Raw genomic sequence first — 25,753 nt, 5'->3', positions numbered from 1 at the left:
CCCCATGCTGGAGACTCTTACACCAAGTCATCCATCTGCTTAAGATAAATAGGAAGCTTTTTTTCTTTAATTCAAAATCACAAACTGAATATGTACCAAAATCAGGAACTGTTCAAAAGGCTAAAGACTAATGAATTACTCGTCTGGCCTCAGAAAATTTTAACAACCTCATTCCCGTTTTTGCAGAGATTGGGAGATGCCACACCACCTGGTTTTGTGCACAAAACAAAATGTTGGATTAAAGGAAACCCAGTCCTCTCTTTTGTAGCCTCCCCAGATTGTCTGGCACAATTCTCAACACACAGGAAGAGCACTTAACATGTGACTCTTGCAACCACATGGAAGGTTGTGTTTTATCAACATTCCAAAAATAAAAACTGGAAAAATCTCACCATCCATTACTGGGTTTTGCATGTAAGACATGCTAGATGATATCTGGAATGCAAACTATGTGCATCCAATGTCATTAGAGGATGATTTGGTTGAAAAGAAAAATGGCTTTTCTCAATTTTACAACTTTTATTAGGGAAGAGAAGGACCCTACATATCATGACATTCATTCATAAAATGAAGGAGCTGAACTCACTGAGGAACAGCTAGACAAATTGTGGCATTAGAAAGGGTTGTGACACATTGTGCCACAAGAAAGGACATCTCCAGAGGAAACTGGGAAGATTTTTATGAACTGATGCAGACTGAAATGAGCAGATGCAGGAGAACAATTTTTAAAATAACAATATAAAGGAAAATAAGTTTGAAAGATTTTAGAACTCTGATCAATGCAAAGATAAACAATGAGTCCAGAGGACTAAAGATGAAACATGTCATCCACCTCTTGCTAGAAAGACAATGCACCAAAACAACGGAATGAGGCAGACAAGTCTGAATGCGGCCAATGTGGGATTTGTTTTGCTGGGTTATACACATTTATTACAAGGTTTTGCTTTTCATTTATTTTTTATTATTCAATAAGCATTCTACCCTTCTTACTGAATATTATAAAAAAAAAATTTAAATGAAGGAGTTAAACAAGATGTCCACGGAGGTCCCATTAACCCAAGGATCCTATGGGGATGGGTTAAGTTGGTCTGTTCATGCAAATGGAGAGCAGGAGAAATTTTTATTAAAACTAATAACCACAGCCCGTATCTCTAGAGTGCTTCTATTACAACCAGATTGAGGATGGACAGTGCTGGCCAGGCATGGAGAGTCTGGAGAGTCAAAGAAGGAGAGTCAGACACTGAGAGAGGCTTTGTCAAACACCAATGAAGCCAGAGTGGCTCTACTGAAACTGTAACTAGAATGAGGGCTCCTTGAGGAAAAAGCATTCCTATTGGTCTTTTGAAATTAAGCAAATTTTGAAGCACTATTCATAACAGAAAGGCAAATTAAAACAACTCTGAGGTACCAACTCACATCTATCAGATTGGCTAATATTATAGAAAAGGAAAATGATAAATGTTGGACAGGATGTGAGAAAAGTGGGACACTAATGCATTGTTGGTGGAGCTGTGAACTGATCCAACTACTCTGGAAAGTAATTTGGAACTATGCCCAAAGGGCAAACTATGCCTAACCTTTGGTCCAGCAATACCACTGCCAAGTCTGTATACCAAAGAGATCAAAAAGGGAGAAAGCACCTATTTGTAAAAAATATATATTTATAGCAGTTCTTTTTGTGGTGGCTAAGAACTGGAAATTGAAGGGATGCCCATCAATTGAGGAATGGCTACACAAGTTGTGGTATATGAATGTAATAAAACACTACTGTTCTATAAGAAATGAGGAGCAGGATGCTCTCAGAAAAACCTCGAAAGACTTACATGAACTGAAGCTGAGGGAAGGGAGCAGAACCAGGAGAACACTGTACACAGTCTGAGCAACATTATGCAATGATCAACAATAACTGACTTCACTCTTCTTCAAAGACATTGATCCAAGTTAATTCCAAAAGACTCACAATGGAAAACGCTGTCCACCTCCAGAGAAGAGCTCATGGAGTTTGAATGCGGATGGGAGCATACTATCTTCACTTTCTTTGTCTTTTTCAAAGCTTTTCTTCTTTTGTTCTGTCTCTTCTCTCATACCATGACTAAAATGGAAATATGTTTTATGTGACTGCACATATATATAACCTACATCAAATTGCTTACATCTTAGGGAGAAAATCTGGAACTCAAAATCTTATTAAAATGAATGTTAAAATTGTTTTTACATGTAATTGGAAAAAAGAAAATACAATTTAGAAAAAAGGACCTACTAAGACAAAAATATAGTAGCTTTTTTTGGGTGTGGTGGCTAAGAACTGGAAATTAAGGGGATGTCCATTACCTGGGGAATGGTTGAACAAGTTGTGGTATATGAATATAATGGAATACCATTGTTCTGTAAAAAATGCGGAGCAGGATGCTCTCAGAAAAACTTGGAAAGACTTACATGAATTGATGCAGAATGAAATGAGCAGAATCAGGAGAACACTGTATAAGTAAGAACAGCACGATATGATGAAAAACTATGAATAATTTGGCTATTCTCAGCAATACAATGATCCAAGACAATCCCATAGGACTCATGAGGAAAAATGTTATCTGCCTCCAGTTGAAGAAACTATGTTGTCTTCTTTCCTTCCTTTCTTAAATCTTCTTGTACAAAATGACTAACATGGAAATGTTTTACAAGATTGCACATGTATAATCTGTATCTGATTGTTTACTGTCTGTAGATAGGGAGTGGAAAGAGGGAGGAACAGGATTTGGAACTCAAAACTTTAAAAAAAGTATTAAAATTGTTTTTACATGAGGGGGGATAAAACATTTTTTTAAAAACAGAATTAAGTCAATCAAATATAACAGAAAACGGAGACAGCTTGAGCAGACACCATCCTCACACCCTGGGCTGAGGACACACACTATAAACAGTTCTAGCACAGGTTGCTGGAGATTCTGGCCACTTCAGAGTCCCTTCTATGATGGCTCCCATTTGTGACATCTCCTGAAGGGAGCAGGGCCTCCATTCAAGCTGCAGAGGGATGAACTGCCCATGTCAAAATAGAGAAAACAATTCCTGACTCTCTCAGAGACACTTATGAGGTTCAAAGAGCTATGAATGTGCTTTGAGTTCTGGAGGAGAAAGGAACCATAAAGATACGAGGCCACTTACGATAATGATGACTTGGAAGGAAGTTTTTAGTTGTTTTTTCAACTTGCTCAGAAGGTCGAAACTACAGATGTTGATCAAGCCAGCTGTCAAACTGTCCTTCCCAGTCTCTACCACATTGGTGCTGTCTGGGCTTAGGGAAGGCAGCCACCGGTGGAATGCCTGAATAGGAAAGGAGAAGTAAACCCACCTGAGATGGTCTCTACTAGGAGGTACACTGCTCTGAAATCTGTAATTTGAAACCTGTAATCTGGTCATCTTATTTCCCTTTTTACATCCCCCATCTCCACTACTATTTATCACCTCTACCTTGCCATCCATCACTTATCTATAAACTTCCCTTTAAACAAGTCTGAAAGCCCCATTAAAAACTCCCCTGAAACTGGTACACCTTCTCTTTCTTTCTCAAAATGAGTACCCTTGCTTTGTTATTCATATTTGTTTCATCTCTGTTGCCTCTAAAACAACTATGAGTTCATCAAGAATGTGACTTCTTAAACACATCTCACAGAGTGCCTAGCACACACACACAAAAAATGATGAGTCATAAATACTGATGCATGGTGAGGATGAAGATAACTGAGGGCAAACATTCTTTGTAAAGCCATCTGCTTACTGCAGATATCCTTTCATGTTTGCCTTACCTGTTAAACCCATATGTGGAGCCAAAGAAAAGTCATCTAGGGGTCCTGCATGGGTCAGCGTGCAGGATCGGTGCATTCCCTGTGTCTGCTTGGTGCTATCCAACACTCCAGGACCACTGTGTTTTGCTCTATTTCCCCTCCTTCTCTTCCTGTCCGTCCTCTGCTCCCCTGTCCCTCCCCAAGCCCTTCTGTGTCTCATGATAGCAGGGGTCCACACACAGATTTCAGAGGAGTGTGTGAACTTGAATGGGGAAAAGTTATTTCAGTATCACTGATTTCCTTTACAATTCTAGGTATCTTACACATTTAAAAACGTTACTCTGAAAAGTAGTGTGTCGGCTTCAATAGAGGTTAAAGTGTCCAGGCCCCCAAAATGGCTAAGGACCCTTGCCACAGAGAACGTGTGCAGTCTGAGACATTTTCAATTCCTCCTTTGAGAAGTACTCTGACTCATTCAGAGAAATGATACTAAGTATGGCCAGTTAACAAGGAACACAAAGTAAAGAAACGGGAAATGCTTAGTTACCAGAAGCACTGAAAGAACCTAATCGACAGGGAGAAAGACAGAATGATTGGTGGTTTATGTATATACCAGAAAGCTCTGCCTTTCCCTATCAGAGAAGAACATCATATTTGGGTGATTGTGTAGACATCAGGCTAGCCCAAAGAAGACAACACTATTGCCTCGATCAGGGAGGACATGGGAAAGGACCGAGTTGTTGGGAAGCCAGAATAATTATCAAAGGGCTGGCTGAAGGCATAGACCTTGAATCTACACTTTCTTTTTTCTTACACTGCAGTGTGTTAATGAAGCCGTCTTGTCCTTCCTTGGGTGGAGAAGTCTGGCAGAAGACTTAGGTGTGATTCCCCTGAAAGTTCTAGGTTTTTTGTGGGTGGTTAGCTTTGTCACCTGTCATGAAGTCTACTGTAAGCCACACAAGAGCAGGGGATGTTTTACTCCAGTTTTTGTATTTTAAGTGGATTCCTGATGATTGCCCAGCTTCTCTGTTCTTGTTAGAGGACCAATGATGTCACAAGGGCCTTGTCTTGCACCTGAATTACATTTGGGCAAGGTCGAGGCGCTAAGTGGCTAAATCATCAGCCTCACTCTCTCCTCCAGCCAAGGAAGCCCAGTGGCAGAGACAGAGGTCAAGAGGACAGGCAATGGCCCAGGATCCTGTGGTGACCTTGGTCTTTTTACATTAAGGTCTCTCAGGTCTCAGTTTGTCTAAGGCCATGCCTGTTCAATGACCGAGGGTTGAGTAAGAGTTGAGGCAAAAACTATGGCTCAATTTACCATCACAAAGATATCAATCTGGGAGAGAAAGACATTCCGTTTCTGGCCAGAAGAGAAAACAATGGTTATTTACACTCATTCTAAGCCATCAAAAGCTAAACAAGGAGTCAAGAAGGCTTGGTTTGGGGATGTTATTGACCATTTAAGGAATGCCAGAGTGATCTGGGTTTTAAGGTGGGATCAAGTAGCTAGACTTAAAACACAGGCTTTTAAAAAGCCTGTCTTTCAGGAGCTATATTTCAAGAAATCAAAAATGAAAACCACAAAGGACAAAAAAACAAATTTTCCCAGCTTCTTGAAAAAACATTAGTAAAAATAAATTTCTTTATAAATATAAATAATAGAAATATGATGTACATAAATATAAGTATATCGGGTTCTTAGAATCCGGCTTCCTAACCTGATATAATCATAAACACAAGATAAATGATCTAGGCAGGCTGATTCCCTGAGCCAGTCAGGAGGGGACTGTATTCTTTCCTTAGAAGCCTTCAGGGAAGGAACTGTACAACAACATGCTGTTACGCACATCGCTGTCACCCAGTCCCTCCAGCATTCATCTAAAGCCATTTTGCCATTTTCGCAGGATGTCTTATAAACACAAATACACATATGAAGAACTAACCTGTTCCCAGGTGAACCGCACTGATGAGGGCGTGACGACTAAGAGAGGCCATTCCTTCCGGTAATACGCAGCAATGCAGATGGCCTGAATTGTCTTCCCCAAACCCATGTCATCTGCAAGAAGCAAACGGCCTCCCTTGGATACAGCAAAACTACAAAGAGACAAAGTCACCATTAGGGGTCGCCTCAGCTTTCCAATGACTTTTATTATGTAACTAATCATCAAATATAATTTAATAAGAACCATTGTGTATGACAATAATGATGCTAAGAAGAAGCACTGGTATTTACATAACAAAGAGACTTTAAGATTTCAAAGTGCTTTATAAATATTATTTGATTTTATCCTCCCAACAACCCTGGGGAGTAGGCGCTATTCTAATCATTTTCATTTTACAGATGAGGAAACGGAAGCAGACAGAGGTTAAGTGACTTGCTTAGGATCACACACAGCTACTAAGGGCTTGAGGCTGGTTTTGAACGCCTGTCTATTCGTTTTGCAAATAAACATGGTGCTTGGCCTACAGGAGCTCCTAATTAATTAAGTAAATACCAAGCCTAAATCAATTCACCTAAAATCAGTTTGCTTGTGAAACCCCATCTTAGCAGCTTTGAATATAATACTGTATACAAAGAGGAGAAGAGAGTCTTGGGGAATCCTATTTAACTCTCTCTCAAAATGACAAAATTATAAAAACCAAAACACACTAAAGTAGAACCATGACATGAACCATTTTGAGGCAAAATGACTTTAGATGAATGATGGAGGCCACTTAGGACAGGCTAATTCCCCAGGAAGAGAGGGACGTACAGCTAGGACAGAGGTCCTGAACTTTTCCTTCTTGAATACTTTGATAACCGTATTACAGTAGAATTGCCTTCCTTTATAATCCTAAGTATCTTATTTTTAATGTTTTGATAACTATATTTCAGTACCATGTGCTTCCTTTATAACCCCATCTACTTTATTTTATGCATTTAAAAATAGTCTTCTAAGAAGGGATCCTGAGGTTTTACTGGTCTGTCAGCATGTTGTGACCCACAGAAAGGTTAAGAGCTGAGCTAGAAGCAGCTAGAAAGATTGATGACAATCTGTGTGTGGCCCAACTCCTAAGGAATTTTATCAAATTTTGTATTATTAGGCCCACCCTGATTGGCATATTCATGATTGGTTTTTTTCTTCACCCTAGATTGGAGCATTCAGCTCCTTTTGTCTTCCTCAGTATAAAACTGCATGGTAAAGACACTACCATTCATAAATGGTGGCTTAGACCACGGTAGATGCCTGAGTTTCTATTTCATGAGGCCTTAATTCCCAGAATCCGGCCAAGGCAGGGGGACCTTGGAGACTAGTGAGATGTTAGGGCACAGAGATCCTCTATCTTTTTTGTAGAAGTGAATATATTCACTAAAATGGTGTGTATACTATCCATAAATCCTATAGTTTGATCAGTTTAGTGTGAGGCTTTGTCTATGTTCCTTGAAATCTCAATCCTAACTCACATAGTAACTGTCTTGTTTCTGCATAACAACTCAAACATGACAACACCTTACAATTACACAGAACTTTCCCACATCCTAAAGCACTTAACAATCCTCCCAACCAAGTTCTAAATGGAGTGGGACATCTGGAAGAAATGGAAGCAGAGAGAGTGGAGGTGACTTGCCAAAGATTTCAGGGGAAGCACATAGAAGTCAAAGAGAAACCAGGATCCCAGTCTCCTGTCTCAGTCTCCTGCTCTCATCTCCTATTGTTTGGATTAATGAAAAGCAATCCTTTGTTCTGAAGCCTCAGCACATGCTGCACATATAGCTAGCTGGCTACCAATAAATTCAGAAAAATGATGTATGCTACCTCCTCACATAGCTAGGTCTTGGCTTGTTCCTGAGCCATGCCATGTCACAGGTTACCTTCCCAAAGAGCCCTTTGAGGGCAGAGGTCATGATGCCCAATGATTTCATTTCAAAATACTGACAGATGCCTAAGACGCAGCTAGGTGGCCCAGTGGATAGAGAGCTGAACCCGGAATCTGGAAGACCTGAGCTCACTCTGGGCTCAGACACTTATTCGATGTGATGCTGGGTAAGTCACTTAATCTACATGCAGCCCACTTGCCTCGTCTGTAAGGCTGTTGTTTAGTCAATTAGTCGTGCCCTACTCCTCACCCCATTTGGGACAGCCTTGGCAGTGGAGTGATTTACCATTTTCTTCTCCAGCTCAACTTACAGATGAGGAATCTGAGGCAAACAGGGCCAACAGAGGCAGGTCTTCCATGCTGTTCTACTCCCCTTTACATCCTCAGCAACCACAACAACTGATTCTTCCTAGTCCTCCCTGTGTATTCCCCACCTCTTTCCATGGAGCCCCATCCAAGTGGCTACATGGTGGTAACTGACAACAGAAGGAAGTCAGAGATGCTCAAATGTCATTTTTTCTGCCAAGAAGAATGACCTTGGGATGGATGGGAAATAACGAGAATGCCTAAGGGAGGGGTGATGCCAAAGGTAAATTAGAAAATAATGAAGAGGAGACCAAGGCTGTCATTCAAAAGCTCAATTCACCTAAAACAGATGAAACGTCTTTTTCAAGGGTTAGTGAATGGGACTGCTTAATTACTCTCTGTGACAAATGAAAGAACAGGAATACCACAGGATGAGAAAAGGGCAAATATTGTTCTGGCTGCCAAAAGAGGGAAGAGAACAGCACTGGCAAGCAGTAGTCTAAGGCCTGGCCTTGATTCCATTGCGGCCACATGCTAGAACATCTAATATTAAAGGCATGGTTAGTGGAATATCCAGGTGTCTGGAGTGGGCTGGCTAAAAGTTAGGATACAACTAACTGCATTCTGGTCAGTGCGATAAATCAGTATTTACTCACCTGCCACTTCCCGGACAGCAAAGGCTGTCTCTCATAACTAGAATAATCACAGCTGGCTCATTAAGATTCGCAAAGTGCTTTAAAAATATTGTTTTATCCTCACAACAACCTTGGGAAGGAGATGCTGTTACTCTACCCTTTTCACAGATGAAGAAACAGAAGCAGATGAATGTGACATGCCCAGGCTCCCAAAGCTATTAAATGCATGAGGTCAGACTTGAACTCCAGGTCCTACACTCCCTCCAAGGCATCACACGGGTGCCTGAGAATGCACTCCCTTCTTACCTCATTCACTGAGAATCTTCAAGTTCTTCCAAAGAAGCTCAGCTCAATCTCCACTTCTTAGAAAAGGCCTTTCTTGATTTGCACTTCCTACCTGCTGGTGCTGCTCTGCCCCCTCCGAAAATTACCCTGTATTTACTTTTTCTATATTTTGAATATACTTACATGTACATATACACATTGTTTTTCCCTACAGAATGTAAGGTCTCTGAGGACAAGAACTATTTAAAGGGAACTGATCCCAGAAACCCAATGAGGATATTTTCATCAAGCACAGGGTCATGCCAGATTAACCTCATTTCTTTGTCTAAAAAAAAGGTTATTGAACTGGTAGAGCAGGGCAATGCTGTAGATCTGGTTTCTCTCTATTTTAGTAGTCTTTGGTAAAGTCTCTCTTGCAGAAAATATGGAGGGATTTAGACTAGATGGTAGTAGAATTAGAAGAAAAGGGAGCCAGTTGAATGTCTGAACCCAAAGGGAATCATTATTAGCTTGGTATTATCTTGGAGGTCTCCAGGAGAAACTCTGAGGGATCTTTCTTGGCCTTGTACCATTTAACGCTTTTATCAATTACTTGCATGGAGGCACAGATGATAATAGCATGCTTATTACGTGTCACAAAGTCTGGGAAGGACAGCTGACATTCCATAGCAGAGTCAGGAGCCAAAATGATCTTAGCACATTAAAAGAGTAAGTTGAATCTAATACAGTAAAGTTTAATAAGAATAAATATGAAGTCTTACATCTGGATTCAGAAAACCAACTTCACAAATACAAGATGGAGAAGGCATTGTTAGAGAGCTATTTGTCCAAAAAAGATCTGGGGGTCTTAGTGGTCTTCAAGCTTAGCATTATTCAACAGGATTAACACTATAGTCAAACAAGGTTCATGTAGGCATGGGCTTCTTTAGGAACCTGCAAGACAGACTTTACCAAAGACTTTACTAAAATGTAGAGAAACCAGATCTACAGCATTTCCCTGTTCTACCAGTTCAAAAACTTTTTCAGAAAAGGAAATAAAGTTAATTTGGCATGATCTGTACTTGCTAAAACCACACACACTGGCTTTCTATGATCAGTTTCCTTTATAACAGTTCTTGTTCTGAGGGACCTAACATTCTATAGGGAGGAACTTGGACCCAGATTTGGTTTTCTGACTCCAGAGTCAATACTCTCTCTATAACCCTACAAATGCTGTGGTGGGCTTCATGACCTCTGGGATCCTTCTGAGCACTTACTGTCTGGCACTGGGTTCTAATTCCTTTCCTTTTCCCTCACTCAGGCAGGGTGCAGGCCCTTGTAGATGGCAGAGTCATTAAGAAATAGGAAGAAAAGGATGAAGAAGGCTGGACTGCCAACAAAGTGGATGATTGCCTCCTAAGTAACTGCTGACCATGATTGCTTCAACACAGGGAAATGAACAGCGTGGGATGGATTTCTCTCCCAGTTTCTGCCCTCAAGTCTGGATTTGAATCAGAAAGTGAAGCAGAAAGGCCATGAACACCATTAGTACTTTCAGTACCTGCCTTTTCAAAGACAGGACAAAAGATCAAAAGTTACTAAGATTCCAGTTTGCCAGGCTGACCCAAGAGCCAGGTGCACCTTATCCCCAGGCACCCTTGGAAATTGGTTTAATGCAAATGGAGATAAGGTTAATAGATAGCCCTGGCTTGAGGAGCTTCAATGGAACTGATGAAGAGCTGGTATTCTAAGAAGGGGGCTTGGCACAGTAGGGGATGGGTAATCTCTATCAGCCTTAATGAAAAAACCATAGGAAGGAAGATTAAAGGAATGAACTGCACAGAAAGAAATTGGTTAAAACAAGGCCCAAAGGGGGTCTTAAATAGATAAAGGATAGAAATGCCAAGGAAGATAAAAATTGTTTCAAAGTAGTTAGGGTTTTATTTGGGGGGTGGGGAGTAGAGACTGTGGTAGTGATGAGATGATATGAAAGGGAAAGAAATACATGACAGACACAGCTGGAAGCCAAGGGGATATGATGGGGATGGATTCCCAGATTCAGAAGAATATCTGACAGCTATCTATCCAAATTAAGATACATTTCCTTAACGGATGAGTCCTTGTTAGGAGCTGATAGGCTATTTCTAAATAGTCAGATTCAGGTGCTACTTGTTCCCATCTCTCAGCTGGACAGAAAAACCTTTTTTCAAAATATCCGTTTTTAAATTCTGAGCTCCAAATTCTTTCCCTCTCACCAGCCCCTCCCCCACCCACTGAGAAGGCAAGCAGTACAATGGTGGTCATACATGCAAAGTCATGCAAAGCATTTCCCTATTAGTCATGTTGCAAAAAAAAAAAAAGGAAGAAAAAAATTTTCCAAATACAAATCTGCTTGAGTCTGCACTCAGAGTTCATTGGTTCTCTCTCCAGAAATAGTGAACCATATTGCCTATGAAAGGCAAGTTTAGTCTTCCGAAGCTGCTTATTCAAGCTCTCCTGCTTCTAATTTCTTGTCTTCCTTTGATCATTTTGTAGATTATTAGAATCTAACCAGAAGATAGGTTGGAGAAGGATGATTGAACTCAAACTAATTTTGATATTTGTAAGCAAATATTACAGGAGGACCAAAGCACTGCCATCATCTCCCAGCACCTCCCATCAGACCCTGGGAAAGGCAGCTTGGGCCCTGAACCCAAGAGATCTTGAGAAACCCTCCTCCCCAGGGCATCCACCTGCTTCCAAATTCATGGATCCCCTCCCATGGGGGCTATCTTCCATTTACACCATATATACCTTATATCTACGTAGTTGTTAGCATGTTGGACTGCAAGCTTCCTGAGAACGGGGGACTGTTTTTGCCTCTCTTTGTACGCCCAGGGTATATAGCACAATACCTGACACTTAGTAGTAAATGTTGTTGACAGACTAGCCCCTGACACTCCTATCCAGAGGAGGAACTCTTGACCTGTCCCAGCAACTCCTTTGTAGGTCCCCAGTCTTAATCTCCTCAGCAGCCTCAGCTACTGAAGTCCCAGAAAAGAAAGTTCTCCCCACCAAAGTCCTGGACAGAGTCACACACTTCAGTGTCTGCATGCATATGACATTAAAAAAGATGCAATACCTCCAGTCTTGCCATACACCGCTGGGTCTTTCCAGTTGCCCTGCATCAGAACCCTCCCATACGTGTTTTGTCCTGTATTAGAAAGTGAACTCCTTAATAGCAGGGGCCATCTTGATTTTTTATCTATATCCCAGCACTTAATTTTTAAAAATTCATTCAAATAGGAGAAAAAGACCATGCAAAGGAGGTTAAAATTAATGATTAAAATAAGACTTTAGCATTATCTGTAGATTATGAACTCACTCTAAGAGCACAGATAATCCACTAATCAATAACTAAATGTTTCCAAAAGAAGCTAAAAGGGGATAAGCCTCTATTATAGGTGACCGGGACAGCACCCATCTTACAGCCTGAAAGTACATCAGTGATCTGCGTGACCCAAGAAAGAGGCACCTACTTGACTCCAGTTTTCTGGAAGGGCATCAAACTAGACACAAGTTTTGAATCCACTGTGGAGAGGTCGGCCTCAGGGACTTCATCTGGGTGAGGAGACTTCTTCATAAGGTGGGTGGCAAAAGCCTGGAGTACCACCTTGGGCAACGGTTCCAGCTGGACACCTGGAAGCTTGTGAACCTCTTCCACTGATAAAAGGAAAAACGGTGAATTTGCTAGAGAATATGCAGGATGAAGGGGAGGAGGGGAATGAATGTCTCAAAAGTTAGAGGGGAAAGGGGCATGGCCCAAATATATCACAAGGACACTAAGATATAATTTTAAAAAGAAGTTATCTGCCAAAGTTTAGCTTCTCAAAAGTCTTCAACAGCTCTTGAAGGAGCACAAGGCTGCATAGACAGTTCTCATTTTATGTAAATTGTCATTATGCAAATCTGACTCTCTAGAATTCTGAAAGAAATCCACATTCCAAAAAAACCTGTGTTAACTTTATGTACAGTACTGTGCACATCCACTCTCTGCTCTTGCCCCTTAGTTTAGCTCAGAGCTCTATGGCCCCCCACTCCCCTGACAAAAAAACAAAACAAAACCCTAAAAAAAGCCCTCCAAGTCAAAGAAGAAGGAGAGATGCTAGGAGAGACTGTCACCAACACAACCCCTGGTTCAGGAGCTGAGGTCTCTGGCACCAAGAGGAGACTTTCACCCTGTTCTGCTCATGTGTCTGCCCCCTACATCTGTCTTCCAGCTATCCACACTCAGGTACCTCATGTCTGTCTCTGGCCAGTCCCTTCCTGTCTCTGACCCCCATGTGTCCACCCCATGGATGTTCTTCTTCTTAGTCCCACTCAGGATGGCTGGCCATGACCCTCATGTTCTTCTCCTTCTGCCCTCACTTCTCTGTCCTGAGCCCTCATGTGTCCTTGAAGCAAGGACCAGACCCATCCTTCCACTCAGCCCCCTTCCTGACTCTCCCCTTTTTCCCTTCTCCATGTCTACACACAAATTTGCATTACAAAAAAACTGCTTTATGTCGAGGTCTGTGGCATGTCCAGTTACGTAAAGTGAGAACTGTCCGTACTTCCAGCCATCATGTTGTTCTTAATAGCCTTGACGTCTGGACTAGAACCAAAGCCCTAGAGGCTTTAACCCATTTATCTCATAACTTCTACTCTGGTGGCCCCCTGTCTTGGTTGCTCAGTCTCTTACCTAGTTCAGTCCCCTAGTTCAAGCAGGGCCCATCCAAGTTTTGCCTCACACTCGCCAGTCCTCTTCTGGACAGCTGTGTGTGTTCATCCTTTGTTGCCAAAGAAGACCATGCCATCAGAGAAATAATGACATGACTTGCACTTGACTTTGTTTTGAGTGAGGGAGGGCTGTGCAGGTCACCAACCTCACTTCTCCTCCAGAGCCATCTGAATCCAGTGACCAGATATTCATTAGGATGACTGGAGATGACCCAGGCAGTTGGGGTTAAGTGACTTGCCCAAGGTCACACAGCTAGTGAGTGTCAAGTGTCTGAGGTGAGATTTGAACTCAGGTCCTCCTGTCTCCTGTACTGGTGTTCTATCCACTGCACCACCTAGCTGCCCCATCTGGATAGCCTAGACACTGATGGGATACATTCCCCACCCACTTCTGTTCTGGAATCACAATCCAATCAACTCCACTTTGCTTCTTGAAGGGGTGTGTCAATCTAGTCCTTAACTGAGTACATCCTCTCCTTCACTAGAATTTCAGCTCACCTTACATTCTCTAAGCAGGGAATAGCTTTGCTGTGGTATTTTTATCCTCAATACTCAGCAGGGTGCTACACGGTAATAAACACTTGAAAAATGTTTTTTCATTCATTCTCTTTCAGTTTCTTCAACTACAGAGTATGGACAAAAGGGCTATAAAGGCAATGAACACTTCACCTTTTGGGTCATGGCAGAGGAAATACAGTTTGGATATGGCAGAGCCCGCCATCAAGGAGCTTACCGAGCCAGAGAGAACTACAATATAACAGGTAGCCAAAGTTAAAAAGGACACCAGAGTGACTGAGTGAAAAACTAAGCTGTACATCTTCAGAAATCTGAATGAACTGCTCAATTTGTTTGAGATTTGAGGGCTAGCAGACAGGGTCAGTTGCAGATAAGTGAGATAAGCAAGCAGGTAAGAGACATTTATTTGTTTTGGTGAAATTAGAACTAGAAAGGAGGGAATCCACTAGGGACAAGGAGAAAGTAGTTTAAAACATATATGTGGCAGAAGAAGAGGGGGCTCTGGGGCAAAAAAAATGTGTATGTGGATATCAAGTTGTTTACTATCTCAGAAACAGGGGAAGGAAAGCAAATTTGTAACTCAACATTTTTTAAAAACTAATGTTAAAAATTGCACATGTAAGTGGGAAATTTTTTTTTAAATTATATTTTAAAAAGGAAAAAACTTTTTTTAATTTAAAAAATATGTGTGTATTGTCCCCCCAATTTTATGCTTTAATAAGAATATTATATATACAGATACATATATATGTGTCTATTTATCCAAACGTATGTGTATATACACACAGAGAGGGAAAAAGAGAGAGGAAGGAAGGGAAGGGGAGAGAGGGAGAGAGTGAGAGAGAGCTCAAGAAGCATGGTTGAGGCTAGAGGCTACCTTCCTATCTTCTCTTACAAAAAGATGTCACTGTTTTTCCCTTCTAGTCATCATCACTGTGGTTAAGAGGCTTGAAAATAAACACTCCTGGAGGCTGGGAGAAAATGCATGACTAGTTCATCACCCAAAGTTATTATTAGAAGAGCCATCATTTTCCTTCCTGCTTTACCAGTGAATCACTCAGAGTTTTGGCTTTTGATTATGTTTTTTTCTCTTAGTGATATAGTCCTAAATCCCTAGGCTGGGGATGGGAAGAGGGTGAGAGTTATTGACCTGGAGCAGGAAAAAAAATTTCTTGAGACCCACATGGAACTGAAAATTTTCTTGAGGCTATGTTCTAATTTTTTTGAGAGAGGTTATTCTCTCTTGATTCTCTCATTAAGAGGGAACATAATGTTTTATTCAACAAACATGATGATACTTGAGTGTCATATTATGAAGGGAAAGAAGAAAAAAGAGGATGGAAAAGAGACAGAATAGAAGGGGAAAAAGAAAACAGGAAGACAAGGCACTCAGAAATAGTTGCAGTAGTAAAGAGATGAGAGAGGGGAAGGGAGGAGCCTAAAGAAAGGGAAAGAAAGAGGCTTCGGATGACCCAAGACTGGTAAGCTATCTAGAATCACAGAATCTCAGAGGTGGAAAGGAGCCTTGGGAGCCACTTAGTCATATAACAGAGGCAGTGTGGCAGGCGTACTGAATTAAGAACGGGCATCTCAGAGTTCTAAGCCACTCTCTGAAACTCTACACTGAAGAGAAGGTGTGGACCTGCAGTGGAAGAGAGTTTTCTCACCAGAATGGTATTCAGCCCAATGAAATCACACATTCAGTCCCAATTTCTATCTATGATATATGGGACAGGCCCTCATTCAACTTTTCCTTAAAGACCTCCAATTACCTCCTGAGGCAGCCCATTCCTCTTGGGGTGGCTCTAATTAGGAAGTTTTTCATGTTAGCCCTTGGGGCACATGGAAAACAGCTATCCCATTCCCGGTCCTTACCTCCCTTTAATTGATGCTCCTTTGATATGAACTGGAGACCTTTTCCTTAACCTGAACTGTACGTTCTCCAACAACCTTCTTTAAACACAACACTGCAGTAATAGCCTCACCTAGACAGAGGACAACCTGTCTCCCACTTTCCTAATGCCCTAAGCCTAGAATGTATGAGGTTTTTCTGGCTACCATGTCACACTGCTGACTCATGGTAAGTTTGTAGTTCCTTAAAACTCCCTGATTTTTTTCAGACAAACTACTGCCTAATCATACCTCCCCCATTTGGTATTTATGAAATCCACTTTCTCAACCCACACATATGCCATTATCTTGTTCCCCCTGAGTTTCATCATACTCTATTTGGCTCCACATTCTAGCCTGTCAATATCCTTTTAGATCCTGACTCTGTCATCTAGGGCACCTGCTGTCCTTTCCAGCTTTGTGACATCTGCAAACTCGGTAAACATGGCACCTAATCGTGGATAACGTGTTAAGAAAGTGCAGAGTTAACAGCCATTCCCCAAAAGAAAAATGGTCAGATGACAGGAACAAATGATTCTCAAGAGAAGAACTGCGAAATACAGACAAGCACAGGAAAGAATGCTTCTTGCAAACAGGGAAAGATGCCCCAAAATGGCAATCATCAATGTTGGAGGGGTTGTAGGATGATGGGGCAAATTGATACATTGATGCTGGAGCTATGAAATGGCACAACCACTTTGGAAATCAATTTAGAATGATGCCAATAAAGTGAGTAAAATGTCCTGGCCTTTTTAACCAGAAATTACATTACTGGGCTTATGTTACAAGGAAGCCATTGATAAAAAGAAAGTTACCTAGTACACCAAAATAATTAAAGCAATACTTTTTACAATAGCAAAAAATTATAAACAAAGTAGATGCCCATCAATTGGGGAATGGCTAAACAAACTGTGATACGCAAACATAATGGAATATTATGGTACTGTAAGAAATGATGTGTGGGATAAACACAGAAAGGCAAGGAAAGATCTATGTTAACTGAGGCAGAGTAAAATAAGCAGACCCAAGTAGAAAATATACACAATGACAACAATCATAAACACAAAAATAAAAAGTGAATACAGTAAATTATAAACATCAAGCATGGCTCGAATGAAGAGATATGAGAGGACACCTCTAATTCACCCCCTCCTCAAAGGTGATAGGTCCACAGGTATTGCACATTATACGTATTTTCAGACTTTTTCAATTAACTGATCAGTTGTGCTCATCTTCTTCCTCTTTCTTTTTTCAATCTTAACAATACCATTTGTTATATGGGATGTCTGTTGGGGAGGGGAAAAGAGAGGACATTGGGGAAAACTATAATGACATAAAAAAAATCAATAAAAACTTATTTTTTAAAAATGACAGGACAAAACCAAGTATAAATCCCTTCCACTGGAATTCCCCATCCAAGATGATACTGAACCATGGGTGATGACTCTCTGGGTCTGTCCATTCAACAGTTCTCAATCTAAGTACTTGTACCATCACTTACTTAGCTCTGATTGCTCTCTCTTTTCCACAAGAATGGAATGAGAGAATTCAGCAAATGTTTTACTACAACATAGGTCTCAAAACAACACAGCATTTCCATGATCTGAGTAACTTCCAAAGAAGGAAATAAGTTTAGAGTGCCATGACACATTATTGATAGAAGGCCAGCTCTATTTTCAGACTATTTTTTCTCTTCCTAGACAATTACTAACCATTTCTTTAAGAACAGATTCTAGAAGTTTGCCAGAAAGTGAAGTCAATCTCCCTGGCCTAGAGTTTGCAGAGTCTATTCACCTCCAACTTTGAAAATCAGGAAATCTGCCCTTCCCTAGTCTGTGGAACCTTCCTCTTCTTCACCATCTCACTGCCAATAACATACAAGAAGTCCCTCAGAATCCAAGGTATAGCAGATGACTTGAACCAAGCGCAGTTGAGTATTCTTTTTACTATCTCCAAGGAGGAGCGTGGGTTGGACTTGGCAATGGCTTTTATTCCCTTTTTATTTTTTGTTATGAGATGGTTCATAATAAAGAATTAAGGGAGATATGTTAAAGAAATAAAGTAGATACAAAAAATGATAGCAATATACATGTTTTTAAAAACAGAAAAGCATTTCTCTTTATTGATTTCTCCAACTTTTGGAAGATAAAATTTTGATGAAGGCAAGAAATAATCAGCTGCACTGCTTCTGTGACAGAAAAATCTCCACTGAAATATTCAGGTAACTGAAGGCTGGCGTGACTGCTGTATCATACCTCAGGGCTAGGCTTGTGATTGCTTTCCTGAACTCCTCCTCTAGTTCCTACTTCTGTCCAGGTGGTCTGTGGTATACTCCTAAGACAAAAATTACCTCTGTTAAGATCACCCTTGCCTTTACCTCCATCAGCCATCACTCCCAAGGCTTCTTCTCTCTGATTGCTTTTTTTTCACATAAGCATATTTTCTAAATATTCGCTACCTTGAATCCTCACCCCTTCCCTCCGCCCCTACCACACGCATACTCTGTTTCTTTGGAATGAGATATACATATCCAACCATTCAGAGACAAACTTCCGTCATGGGGCTCATGCTACCAAGTCTCCATGATAACTAGGAAAACCTCCTTGTGATAGATTCTCAAGTTCAAGGGTACCTTACCTGGAGGCCACGAATTTACTTTTCTATTGTTTTTTTGGAGGGGGAGGCAATTGGGGTTAAGTGACTTGCCCAGGGTCACACAGCTAGTAAATGTCTGAGGCCAGATTTAAACTCAGATTCTCTTCAGTCTAGGTCTGGTCCTCTGTCCACTGCACCACCTAGCTGCCTCTGAACTTATTTTTTCAACATTTTGATAACTATACTTCAATGGAATTCGTTTCCTTTGTAGTCCTAGGCATTTTATTTTATGCATTTAAGAACAAGATTCTGGGAAGGGGGGGAGGTCTGCCCAAGCTTTAAGTAGTCTATGGCACATCAAAAGGTTCAGACTTCAAAAGGAACCAGACTGCTCTGGTTCATCTTCCTTGGGATCACAGAGTTGGAAGAGGGCTCAGAGACCACTGAGTCCAACTCCCTCATTTTACAAATGGGGATACCAAGGCCCAGAGAAGCGACATGTATGTAGCAGCACAATGTTGAGCACACAGTAGGTACTTTAAAATGTTTGTCTCTTTCTTCTTTGCTCGAGCTCACACATGTAGTAAGCTAGAAAAGCAAGATATAAGCTTCTATCTTCTTACTTCAAAATCAGCATTCTTCCCACTCTACCGAGCTTGTCACTTATATAGGGTGTCCATGGGGGTGGGCCTGGAGTCAGGAAGTCCAAAGCTCCAATTTCGCCTCAGACACTTTCCAGCTGGGTGACCTTGGGCAAGTCATTTAAATCTGTCTCATTTTCCTAACAGTAACCTGGGAATAAGGATAGCAGCTGCCTCCCACAGTTGTTGTGAGGACCCTCTGAGACAGAACACTTCCGTACGCTGTAGGTGCCATAGAAGGGTTTTCGCCTAACGGCTTAAAACTACACTGAAACAACCCACACTTTAGGTGAGGCCCTGGTTGCTATTACAGGTCCATTCTTGGATTTTTTTTTTCTCTTATGAATTTCCAGAGCTCTTAAGAGTTACTCTTCTTTCTACATTGTAGTTGCTATGTAAACACTAACTTTCTTCCTCCCTACTTTTCAGTTTAAAGCGCTTTGATCCAAGACTCTGTGCAAATATATTCTCAGCAGTTAAGAGCGTTCTATCACTAACCAGGAATCTATCATTACTCTACTTTAAACTTTATTTGAGAAATCCAGACCCTATTTCCTGTTGCCACCTTCTTAAATAGCTGTTCACTCCCCAAATCTGCTCTTTTCTTGTCAATCCCTTGCCCTGACGAGCAGCAGTAGCAAAAAACCCAGGAGCCTTGAGATCCTCAGCTTGTAACCAAAGACTCTTAAATCTTTCCTGTACTATATGGGTTTCTTTTGGTAACTGCATGTATCATTAGAAGGGAGCACTGACTTTGACAAGGTTCTCTGTCACGTCTAGGATACATGCTCCAGGAAACTAACAGATCTTCCTACTGTTCTTGTCAAAGCGACCAGTGCGGATGCTGTGGCTTCTGTCAGGAAGTCATCCACCCTCTTCCTCTGACCCTCCTGCCAGATGATTTCTCACAAGAAGTAGTGATGGGGCTTCCTTCTCATTTCTTAGAGCATAAGCACCTACATTTTCCTACATCTTCCTCTCCAGAACAAACTACAAATTTGTTTTTTTTTAGCTCAAATGCCTCCTCTTTGGCTTCTTGACAGAAGCCAAGATTCCTCTCTCCCCCTTCAGATTCCCTTACTTCTTTCCTTTCCTAACTGAATTCCCTTCTCACTTGAGCTGTGGGATTCCTAGAATCACCACTGATCATTTCCATTTTGGAATGCTAATCAGCTAGTTAACTGCTGTTCACAACTCTAGAACTATTCTTTATCCTTAAAAACCTTCAGGATTTCCTAGGGATAATGACGACAGCCTGCTTGAAGGAAGGGGGTAGGGGTAAGGAGAAAACAGTCAAGATCGTTCTCTGGATTTCAACTGATAAGCATAATATTACCCAAACGTGCAGAGTATTGGACTTAAAAGGCAAAAGATAGCTTGGTTCAAGAGGCATTGGGCAAATGGCTTAATCTTTTTGAGCCTGTTTCCTCACCTGCAAAATGGGAGTAATATTTATAGTTCCTACTGCAAAGGGTTGCTGTGAGGATCAAATGAGATAAAGTATATAAATCACTGTAATATTATAGAAATGTCATTTACCTTAATAATCATTATTATTAAATCAAGGCAGAAAACCAGATTTCCCTCCCCATGTTCCTATACAAGAGAATCAGTCTTGAGGTTTGCTGCTTTGAATTTTCCAGGTTGGTTCCGTTTTTTACAATCCTCTTTTGTTTTACTGTTCCACAAGGCCTTAGAACAAGTCAGACAAAACAAATTCTTTCACACCAAACACCAAATAGATACCCATTATAAATATTAATGTGAATGCGGAGGGCTGACCCATCTATTGCCATCTTAAATTGGTTTGTGTTTCCAATTTACTTAAAGCCCTTTTATAGAGAAATCAAAACACATTTCTGTTCTCCACAAAACACAAGCACTAGTTATTCCTGGAAGCAACATTCACATACCAAATTCACTCTGATGTGAAATTGGGCAAGGCTGAAAACATTAATGTAAGAGTCCATCCATCTTGATGCAGAAATGCACTTTACACCTCCAAATTAAATTTGAGTATGCTGGTTTCTGTATACTTCAAGAGACTAGGTACTCTATGTGCCTACAGAAACAATTTTCATTTTTATCCTGGTGATCACCAGCACTCAAAAAGCAGATGAAAATCAAGGCAGGATTAATGATCTATCTGGCTTGAAAGATGGTGCTTCATAAGCATGATTTTTTTTTGGCATCCAGTTTTCTATGACCATTATCACCAAATTCTCTATAACCATCCTCTCCACAACATAGGTTCCTGATTCAACTACACCACTGAGGAACACTGTCTTTTTCTAGCTTGTTGACTTATCCCCACAGTTCTTTCCCTGATGCTGGGGAAATGGTGATGGTGAGCTCTCTGGCAAATTAGAATCATCTGAGGGTCATTTTTGTGAAAGAGCTTTTTGGTTAAGACCAATTGAGCCACATTTCCAAACAGCATCTGACAAAGGGAAATTAATCTTGGAAAGAGATGACCCTGATCCATACTAGAGCAAAACCCACACCCCAATGCTGATTTCAGGTCAGGAAAAAGATACTAGTCCCTTAAAACTCAAAGAAAAGGAATGCATCCTCTAAAGGCAATCTGTCACAGAGTATGTTAATATGATCCTCATCAGTAAGAAGTCATATATTGTCAAAGCTCTGATGTCACTACTCTCACATACTGGCATATACTTTCATATACTGGCACAGTATATTGTTTTTTCTCTATTTTTCATAGAACCATAGCTCTAGCGCAAAGGACAGCAAATTATGGCCTGGAAGGGGGGCAAATATAGTCTACTGCTTGTTTCTGTATGGCCAGAAAGTTAAGAAGAGTTTTTCTTACTTTTTTTTTTAAACACAAATAAAACTTTATTTTAAAATGAAAAAGCCATTTAAGGCCTTGGGCAGTCTTGGTTTGCCAGACCCGGATATAGGGAAAAGACCTTTCAAGGTCCTCTTTTTCAGAGGTTGCAGCTCCCAAACTCTCTAGTACTGCTAAACTAGATTAAAATATAAATGGGAAATGTTTACCAAAATAAATAAAAATGGAACACAGATGATGCTAACCTGTGGTTTTCTAAATCAACATGCAGCCTGCGATGATCCATTTCTATTTGTGTTTGTCAAGACTGCTCTAATTAAACCTTCTCTTTTTGCAGATGAGGAAACTGAGGCTTAGAGAAGTGAAAAAACTTTGCCAAAGTCATGAAGATAGTAAACGACAGAGTTGGGATTTGAACCCAAGTTCTCTGACATCATCGAATCCAGAATTCTTTCCAACATACCGTGTTCTGAAGAATTTTTGCAAGCAAGGACTAATAGAAGTTAGTACTCCCTAGGATTCCTTACACACGGTGATTTCTTAGAGCACTAACCTTATTTTATAGAAAAATTGAGGGAGATCCAGGGGCAGAAATGCAATGACTCAAGGATCCCATGCATGTCTGAGTCCTCAAGGATTGCACTGCATTCTCTCCTCACCATCAACGTCAATTTACCATTCCCCAACCCCACCCCGGAATTCTACCTTCTTTCAACAAGTGCCAGGTAAGACCGAGTCCTAGTGCCAAGTCCTAGGACAGTGAGGGGCTCTAGCCCCAGCTCTGCCTCTAAGTTGTTGGAGGGCCTTGAACAAACTGCTTCCCTCCTCAGGACTGCAGGAAGAATCAGTCTTCTTTGTCTGCTGGGAGGTAGTTTGACTCATATATATGAAAACACTTCCAAAAGAGCTCAATGGCTACATCAAAGAGAAGCCATTCAACTTACATTCAAATTTGTCCTTGGCTAAGGATCCCACAGGAGTCCCAGATGCCTGTGGTCAGAAGACAGTAACAGTTCCACCTTTGGGTATCAGTCTGCTTATGAACACTAAATATTTTACAATCCAACCTGACCTAGCTATTTACAGTGGTCTTTCCAATGAAGAAGCTAAATGTATCTCACTGACACTTTATTTACATCCCTTTGAAAATTAGGCAGAGACGAGGGACCTTTTCACTTAAACAGAGGAAAAGGGGAGATTCAGAGGACTCCCCTGTTGACTGTTTGGCCACTCAGATAACACAAGCACTGTGGATATTAGGAGAATGCAGGTTTTCACTATGGTGGCCTAAGCAAAACTAAGGTCTTCCTATCTCAAGCTCTAGATCTCATGTCTGTATTATGTCCATGGACCAACTTGATGTTAACCAACAACTCCTCCCACTGGCCTGGCAAAGTGACAGGACTCACTCCAGGCATAATCAATTTAATGCTATTGGTGAAACAACCACAGCAGAATCTTAATGACCTGGGACCCAGAGACAGAGATAGAGATGGTTAAAATTACTATCAGAAACAATTATGATTAATAATTATATTATATATTATTTAGGTCTATCACCTCAACTGACCCTTGTAACAAACATGTGAGGTAGGTAGCTGGTACAAAGATTAACATCTCCATTTTACAGATTAAAAAAATGAGGGTCAGAGGGGTTCAAGAACTTGTTCATAGTCATACAGCTAAGCAAGGGGAAGAGATGAGACTAGAACCCAAGTCTGCTGATTCTGAATCCAGGACTCGTCCCACCTCCTCCCCTCCTCTTGACGAGAAGAAATAACAAGCTTTGGGACTGGATTCCCAAACTCGTCTCTTAGAGGCAAAATTAGCACTCATTCTTACAACCACATGGCAGTAAAATACAAAAATAATGACAAACTGTAAATGACTTGTTCTGTTTGTGATTAGTGATCTTTGCATCAGGAGTACCTTACCTCCCCTTGCCGGGTTGATTCCATGTCTATCTACCAAGATGACCAAGGGCTCTAGGGGCAAATTCTCTGTTGCATACTGTGAACAGTCCCAGAATGTAAAGCCTGAAAGGGCCTCCAATAGCTCCCTTGAGAAAACCTTTCACAGAAAGAGAAACCACAACCTTCTTTAGTCAGCTGGTAACTGAGTTTAATAGAATCACTGGATTCAGAGCTAGAAGGAACATTAGAGAGAATCCAAACCCTTCATGTTGCACATGAAGAAACTGAGGCCTGGGGAAATTAAGGGATTTGCTCAAGGTCAAAGGGAATAGTGACAGATATTTATTTGAGCTTTAAAGGTTTATATTTTTTTTAAAAAAACCCTATGAGGTAGTGCAAATATTTTTATCCTTATTTTACAGATGAAGAAACTGAGGCTCAGAGAAAGTAACAACAACCCATCTGTCGTCACAGAGCTGGTATTCTAATCTGGGTTCTTGAACTCCAAATGCAAGACCTTTCCCATCACGGCTGTAGACAGCTCTGCCTCACTGAAATCCAACTCATAGGGCATCATCCTCATGTCCTTGGTCCTCTTTGAAATGGATGGATGACCTCCCCAAGTTCAGCCACAGGTGCATATCGTGTATATGGCAGCCAAGAAGACCACCCAGCTTGCCTTGGTAATTTTACAACTGCTTCCTCACTTATAGAGGGAAAAAGGCTTCTCTTTCCTAGCCACAGCTACAAAGAGGGCCACGGATTGAACCTCAACTTGGCTACTCCCTTCCTGTGTGACCCTGACATCTGAATCTGTGTCCTTGGTTGCAAATGAAGGGCTAGACTACAGGGCCTCTGGGGTCCCTCCCAGCTTTAAATCAATGATCTTAAGACAAATATTTGAGAGAAAGTAGAAAGCTGCCCCAGCTTCATTTGCCTAGCACCCAGCGTCCTCGGCCAAGGATGTGAGACAAGACAAATTAAACAACAGCAAAAACCCCAACAACTTTCAAACAGATTAATTATGGCGCAACAATATTAAGTCAGCCACTTGGGCATCTCACTTAGTCTTTTGTGATCCTCCAAATGAAAATTCCAGTTCCTGGTCTTCACATCTGCCAAAGAAAAAAACAGACAAATGTCAAGGCCTCCCTGCCACACCTTTCAAAGCTCTCCCACCCAACTCAATCACGATGCCCCTCCATGGGTCAACAATGGTCCTAAAATGTTAGGGCGGGAATAAAGCTCCCAATGGCTGATATCCCAAAGAGAGACACCCAAGGAATCTTGGGCTCCACATGTAGATCCATCTGGGCTAAAACTGATTGATCTTGGTCTGGAGACCAACCAGTCCTTAAGGGTGAAACAAGGAAGGTGACTGACTGGAAGATCTGTGGCCAAAAGAAAAGCACAGCTGCCTTACAAAACCAACAAAAATGGTGAGCTGTGGACTGCTGCAGTAAATAGCCAAAAGAAAAGGAATGATAGGAACACTCGATGTTATGAGATCTGACAAACACTGAATGAATGCCTGCTGTTTGGGGCAAAAGTTCAAAGACAGTCTTGGTAAATAGGAAATAGAGGAAGGACTATTAATTTCAACAAAGATTTACTGAACACCTATTATGCTGAAGGCACTGCGCTAGGTGCCATGTGGTCTACTTTTGGCAACTCCAAAAAATAACAATCAGCGTAAGTAGCACATTTCAAACAATGCTCCAGGAAGATGATTCATATTTGTCATTCAAGAATAAACAAGAAACAAAACAAAATCTGAGACTGAGCTGGG

General features: G+C 41.1%; 1 protein-coding gene across 1 annotated transcript in view; it reads right to left on the bottom strand.

The window, feature by feature from the left end:
• The window catches only part of SMARCAL1 (SNF2 related chromatin remodeling annealing helicase 1), an 86,693-nt gene that overhangs the window by 51,886 nt on the left and 9,054 nt on the right, over positions 1-25,753 (bottom strand). Inside the window, exons 5-8 of the mRNA XM_072617651.1 lie at positions 25,029-25,079; positions 12,361-12,544; positions 5,723-5,873; positions 3,160-3,318 (exon numbers count right to left, since the gene is read on the bottom strand). Coding sequence (XP_072473752.1) covers positions 3,160-3,318; positions 5,723-5,873; positions 12,361-12,544; positions 25,029-25,079 — 545 coding nt within the window. The remainder of the gene's footprint in view (positions 1-3,159; positions 3,319-5,722; positions 5,874-12,360; positions 12,545-25,028; positions 25,080-25,753) is intronic.

Source organism: Notamacropus eugenii, chromosome 6 (assembly GCF_028372415.1).
Source record: "Notamacropus eugenii isolate mMacEug1 chromosome 6, mMacEug1.pri_v2, whole genome shotgun sequence".
NCBI lineage: Eukaryota > Metazoa > Chordata > Mammalia > Diprotodontia > Macropodidae > Notamacropus > Notamacropus eugenii.
Note: the sequence above shows the minus strand (reverse complement) of the source record. Positions and strands in the feature narration are given on the sequence as shown.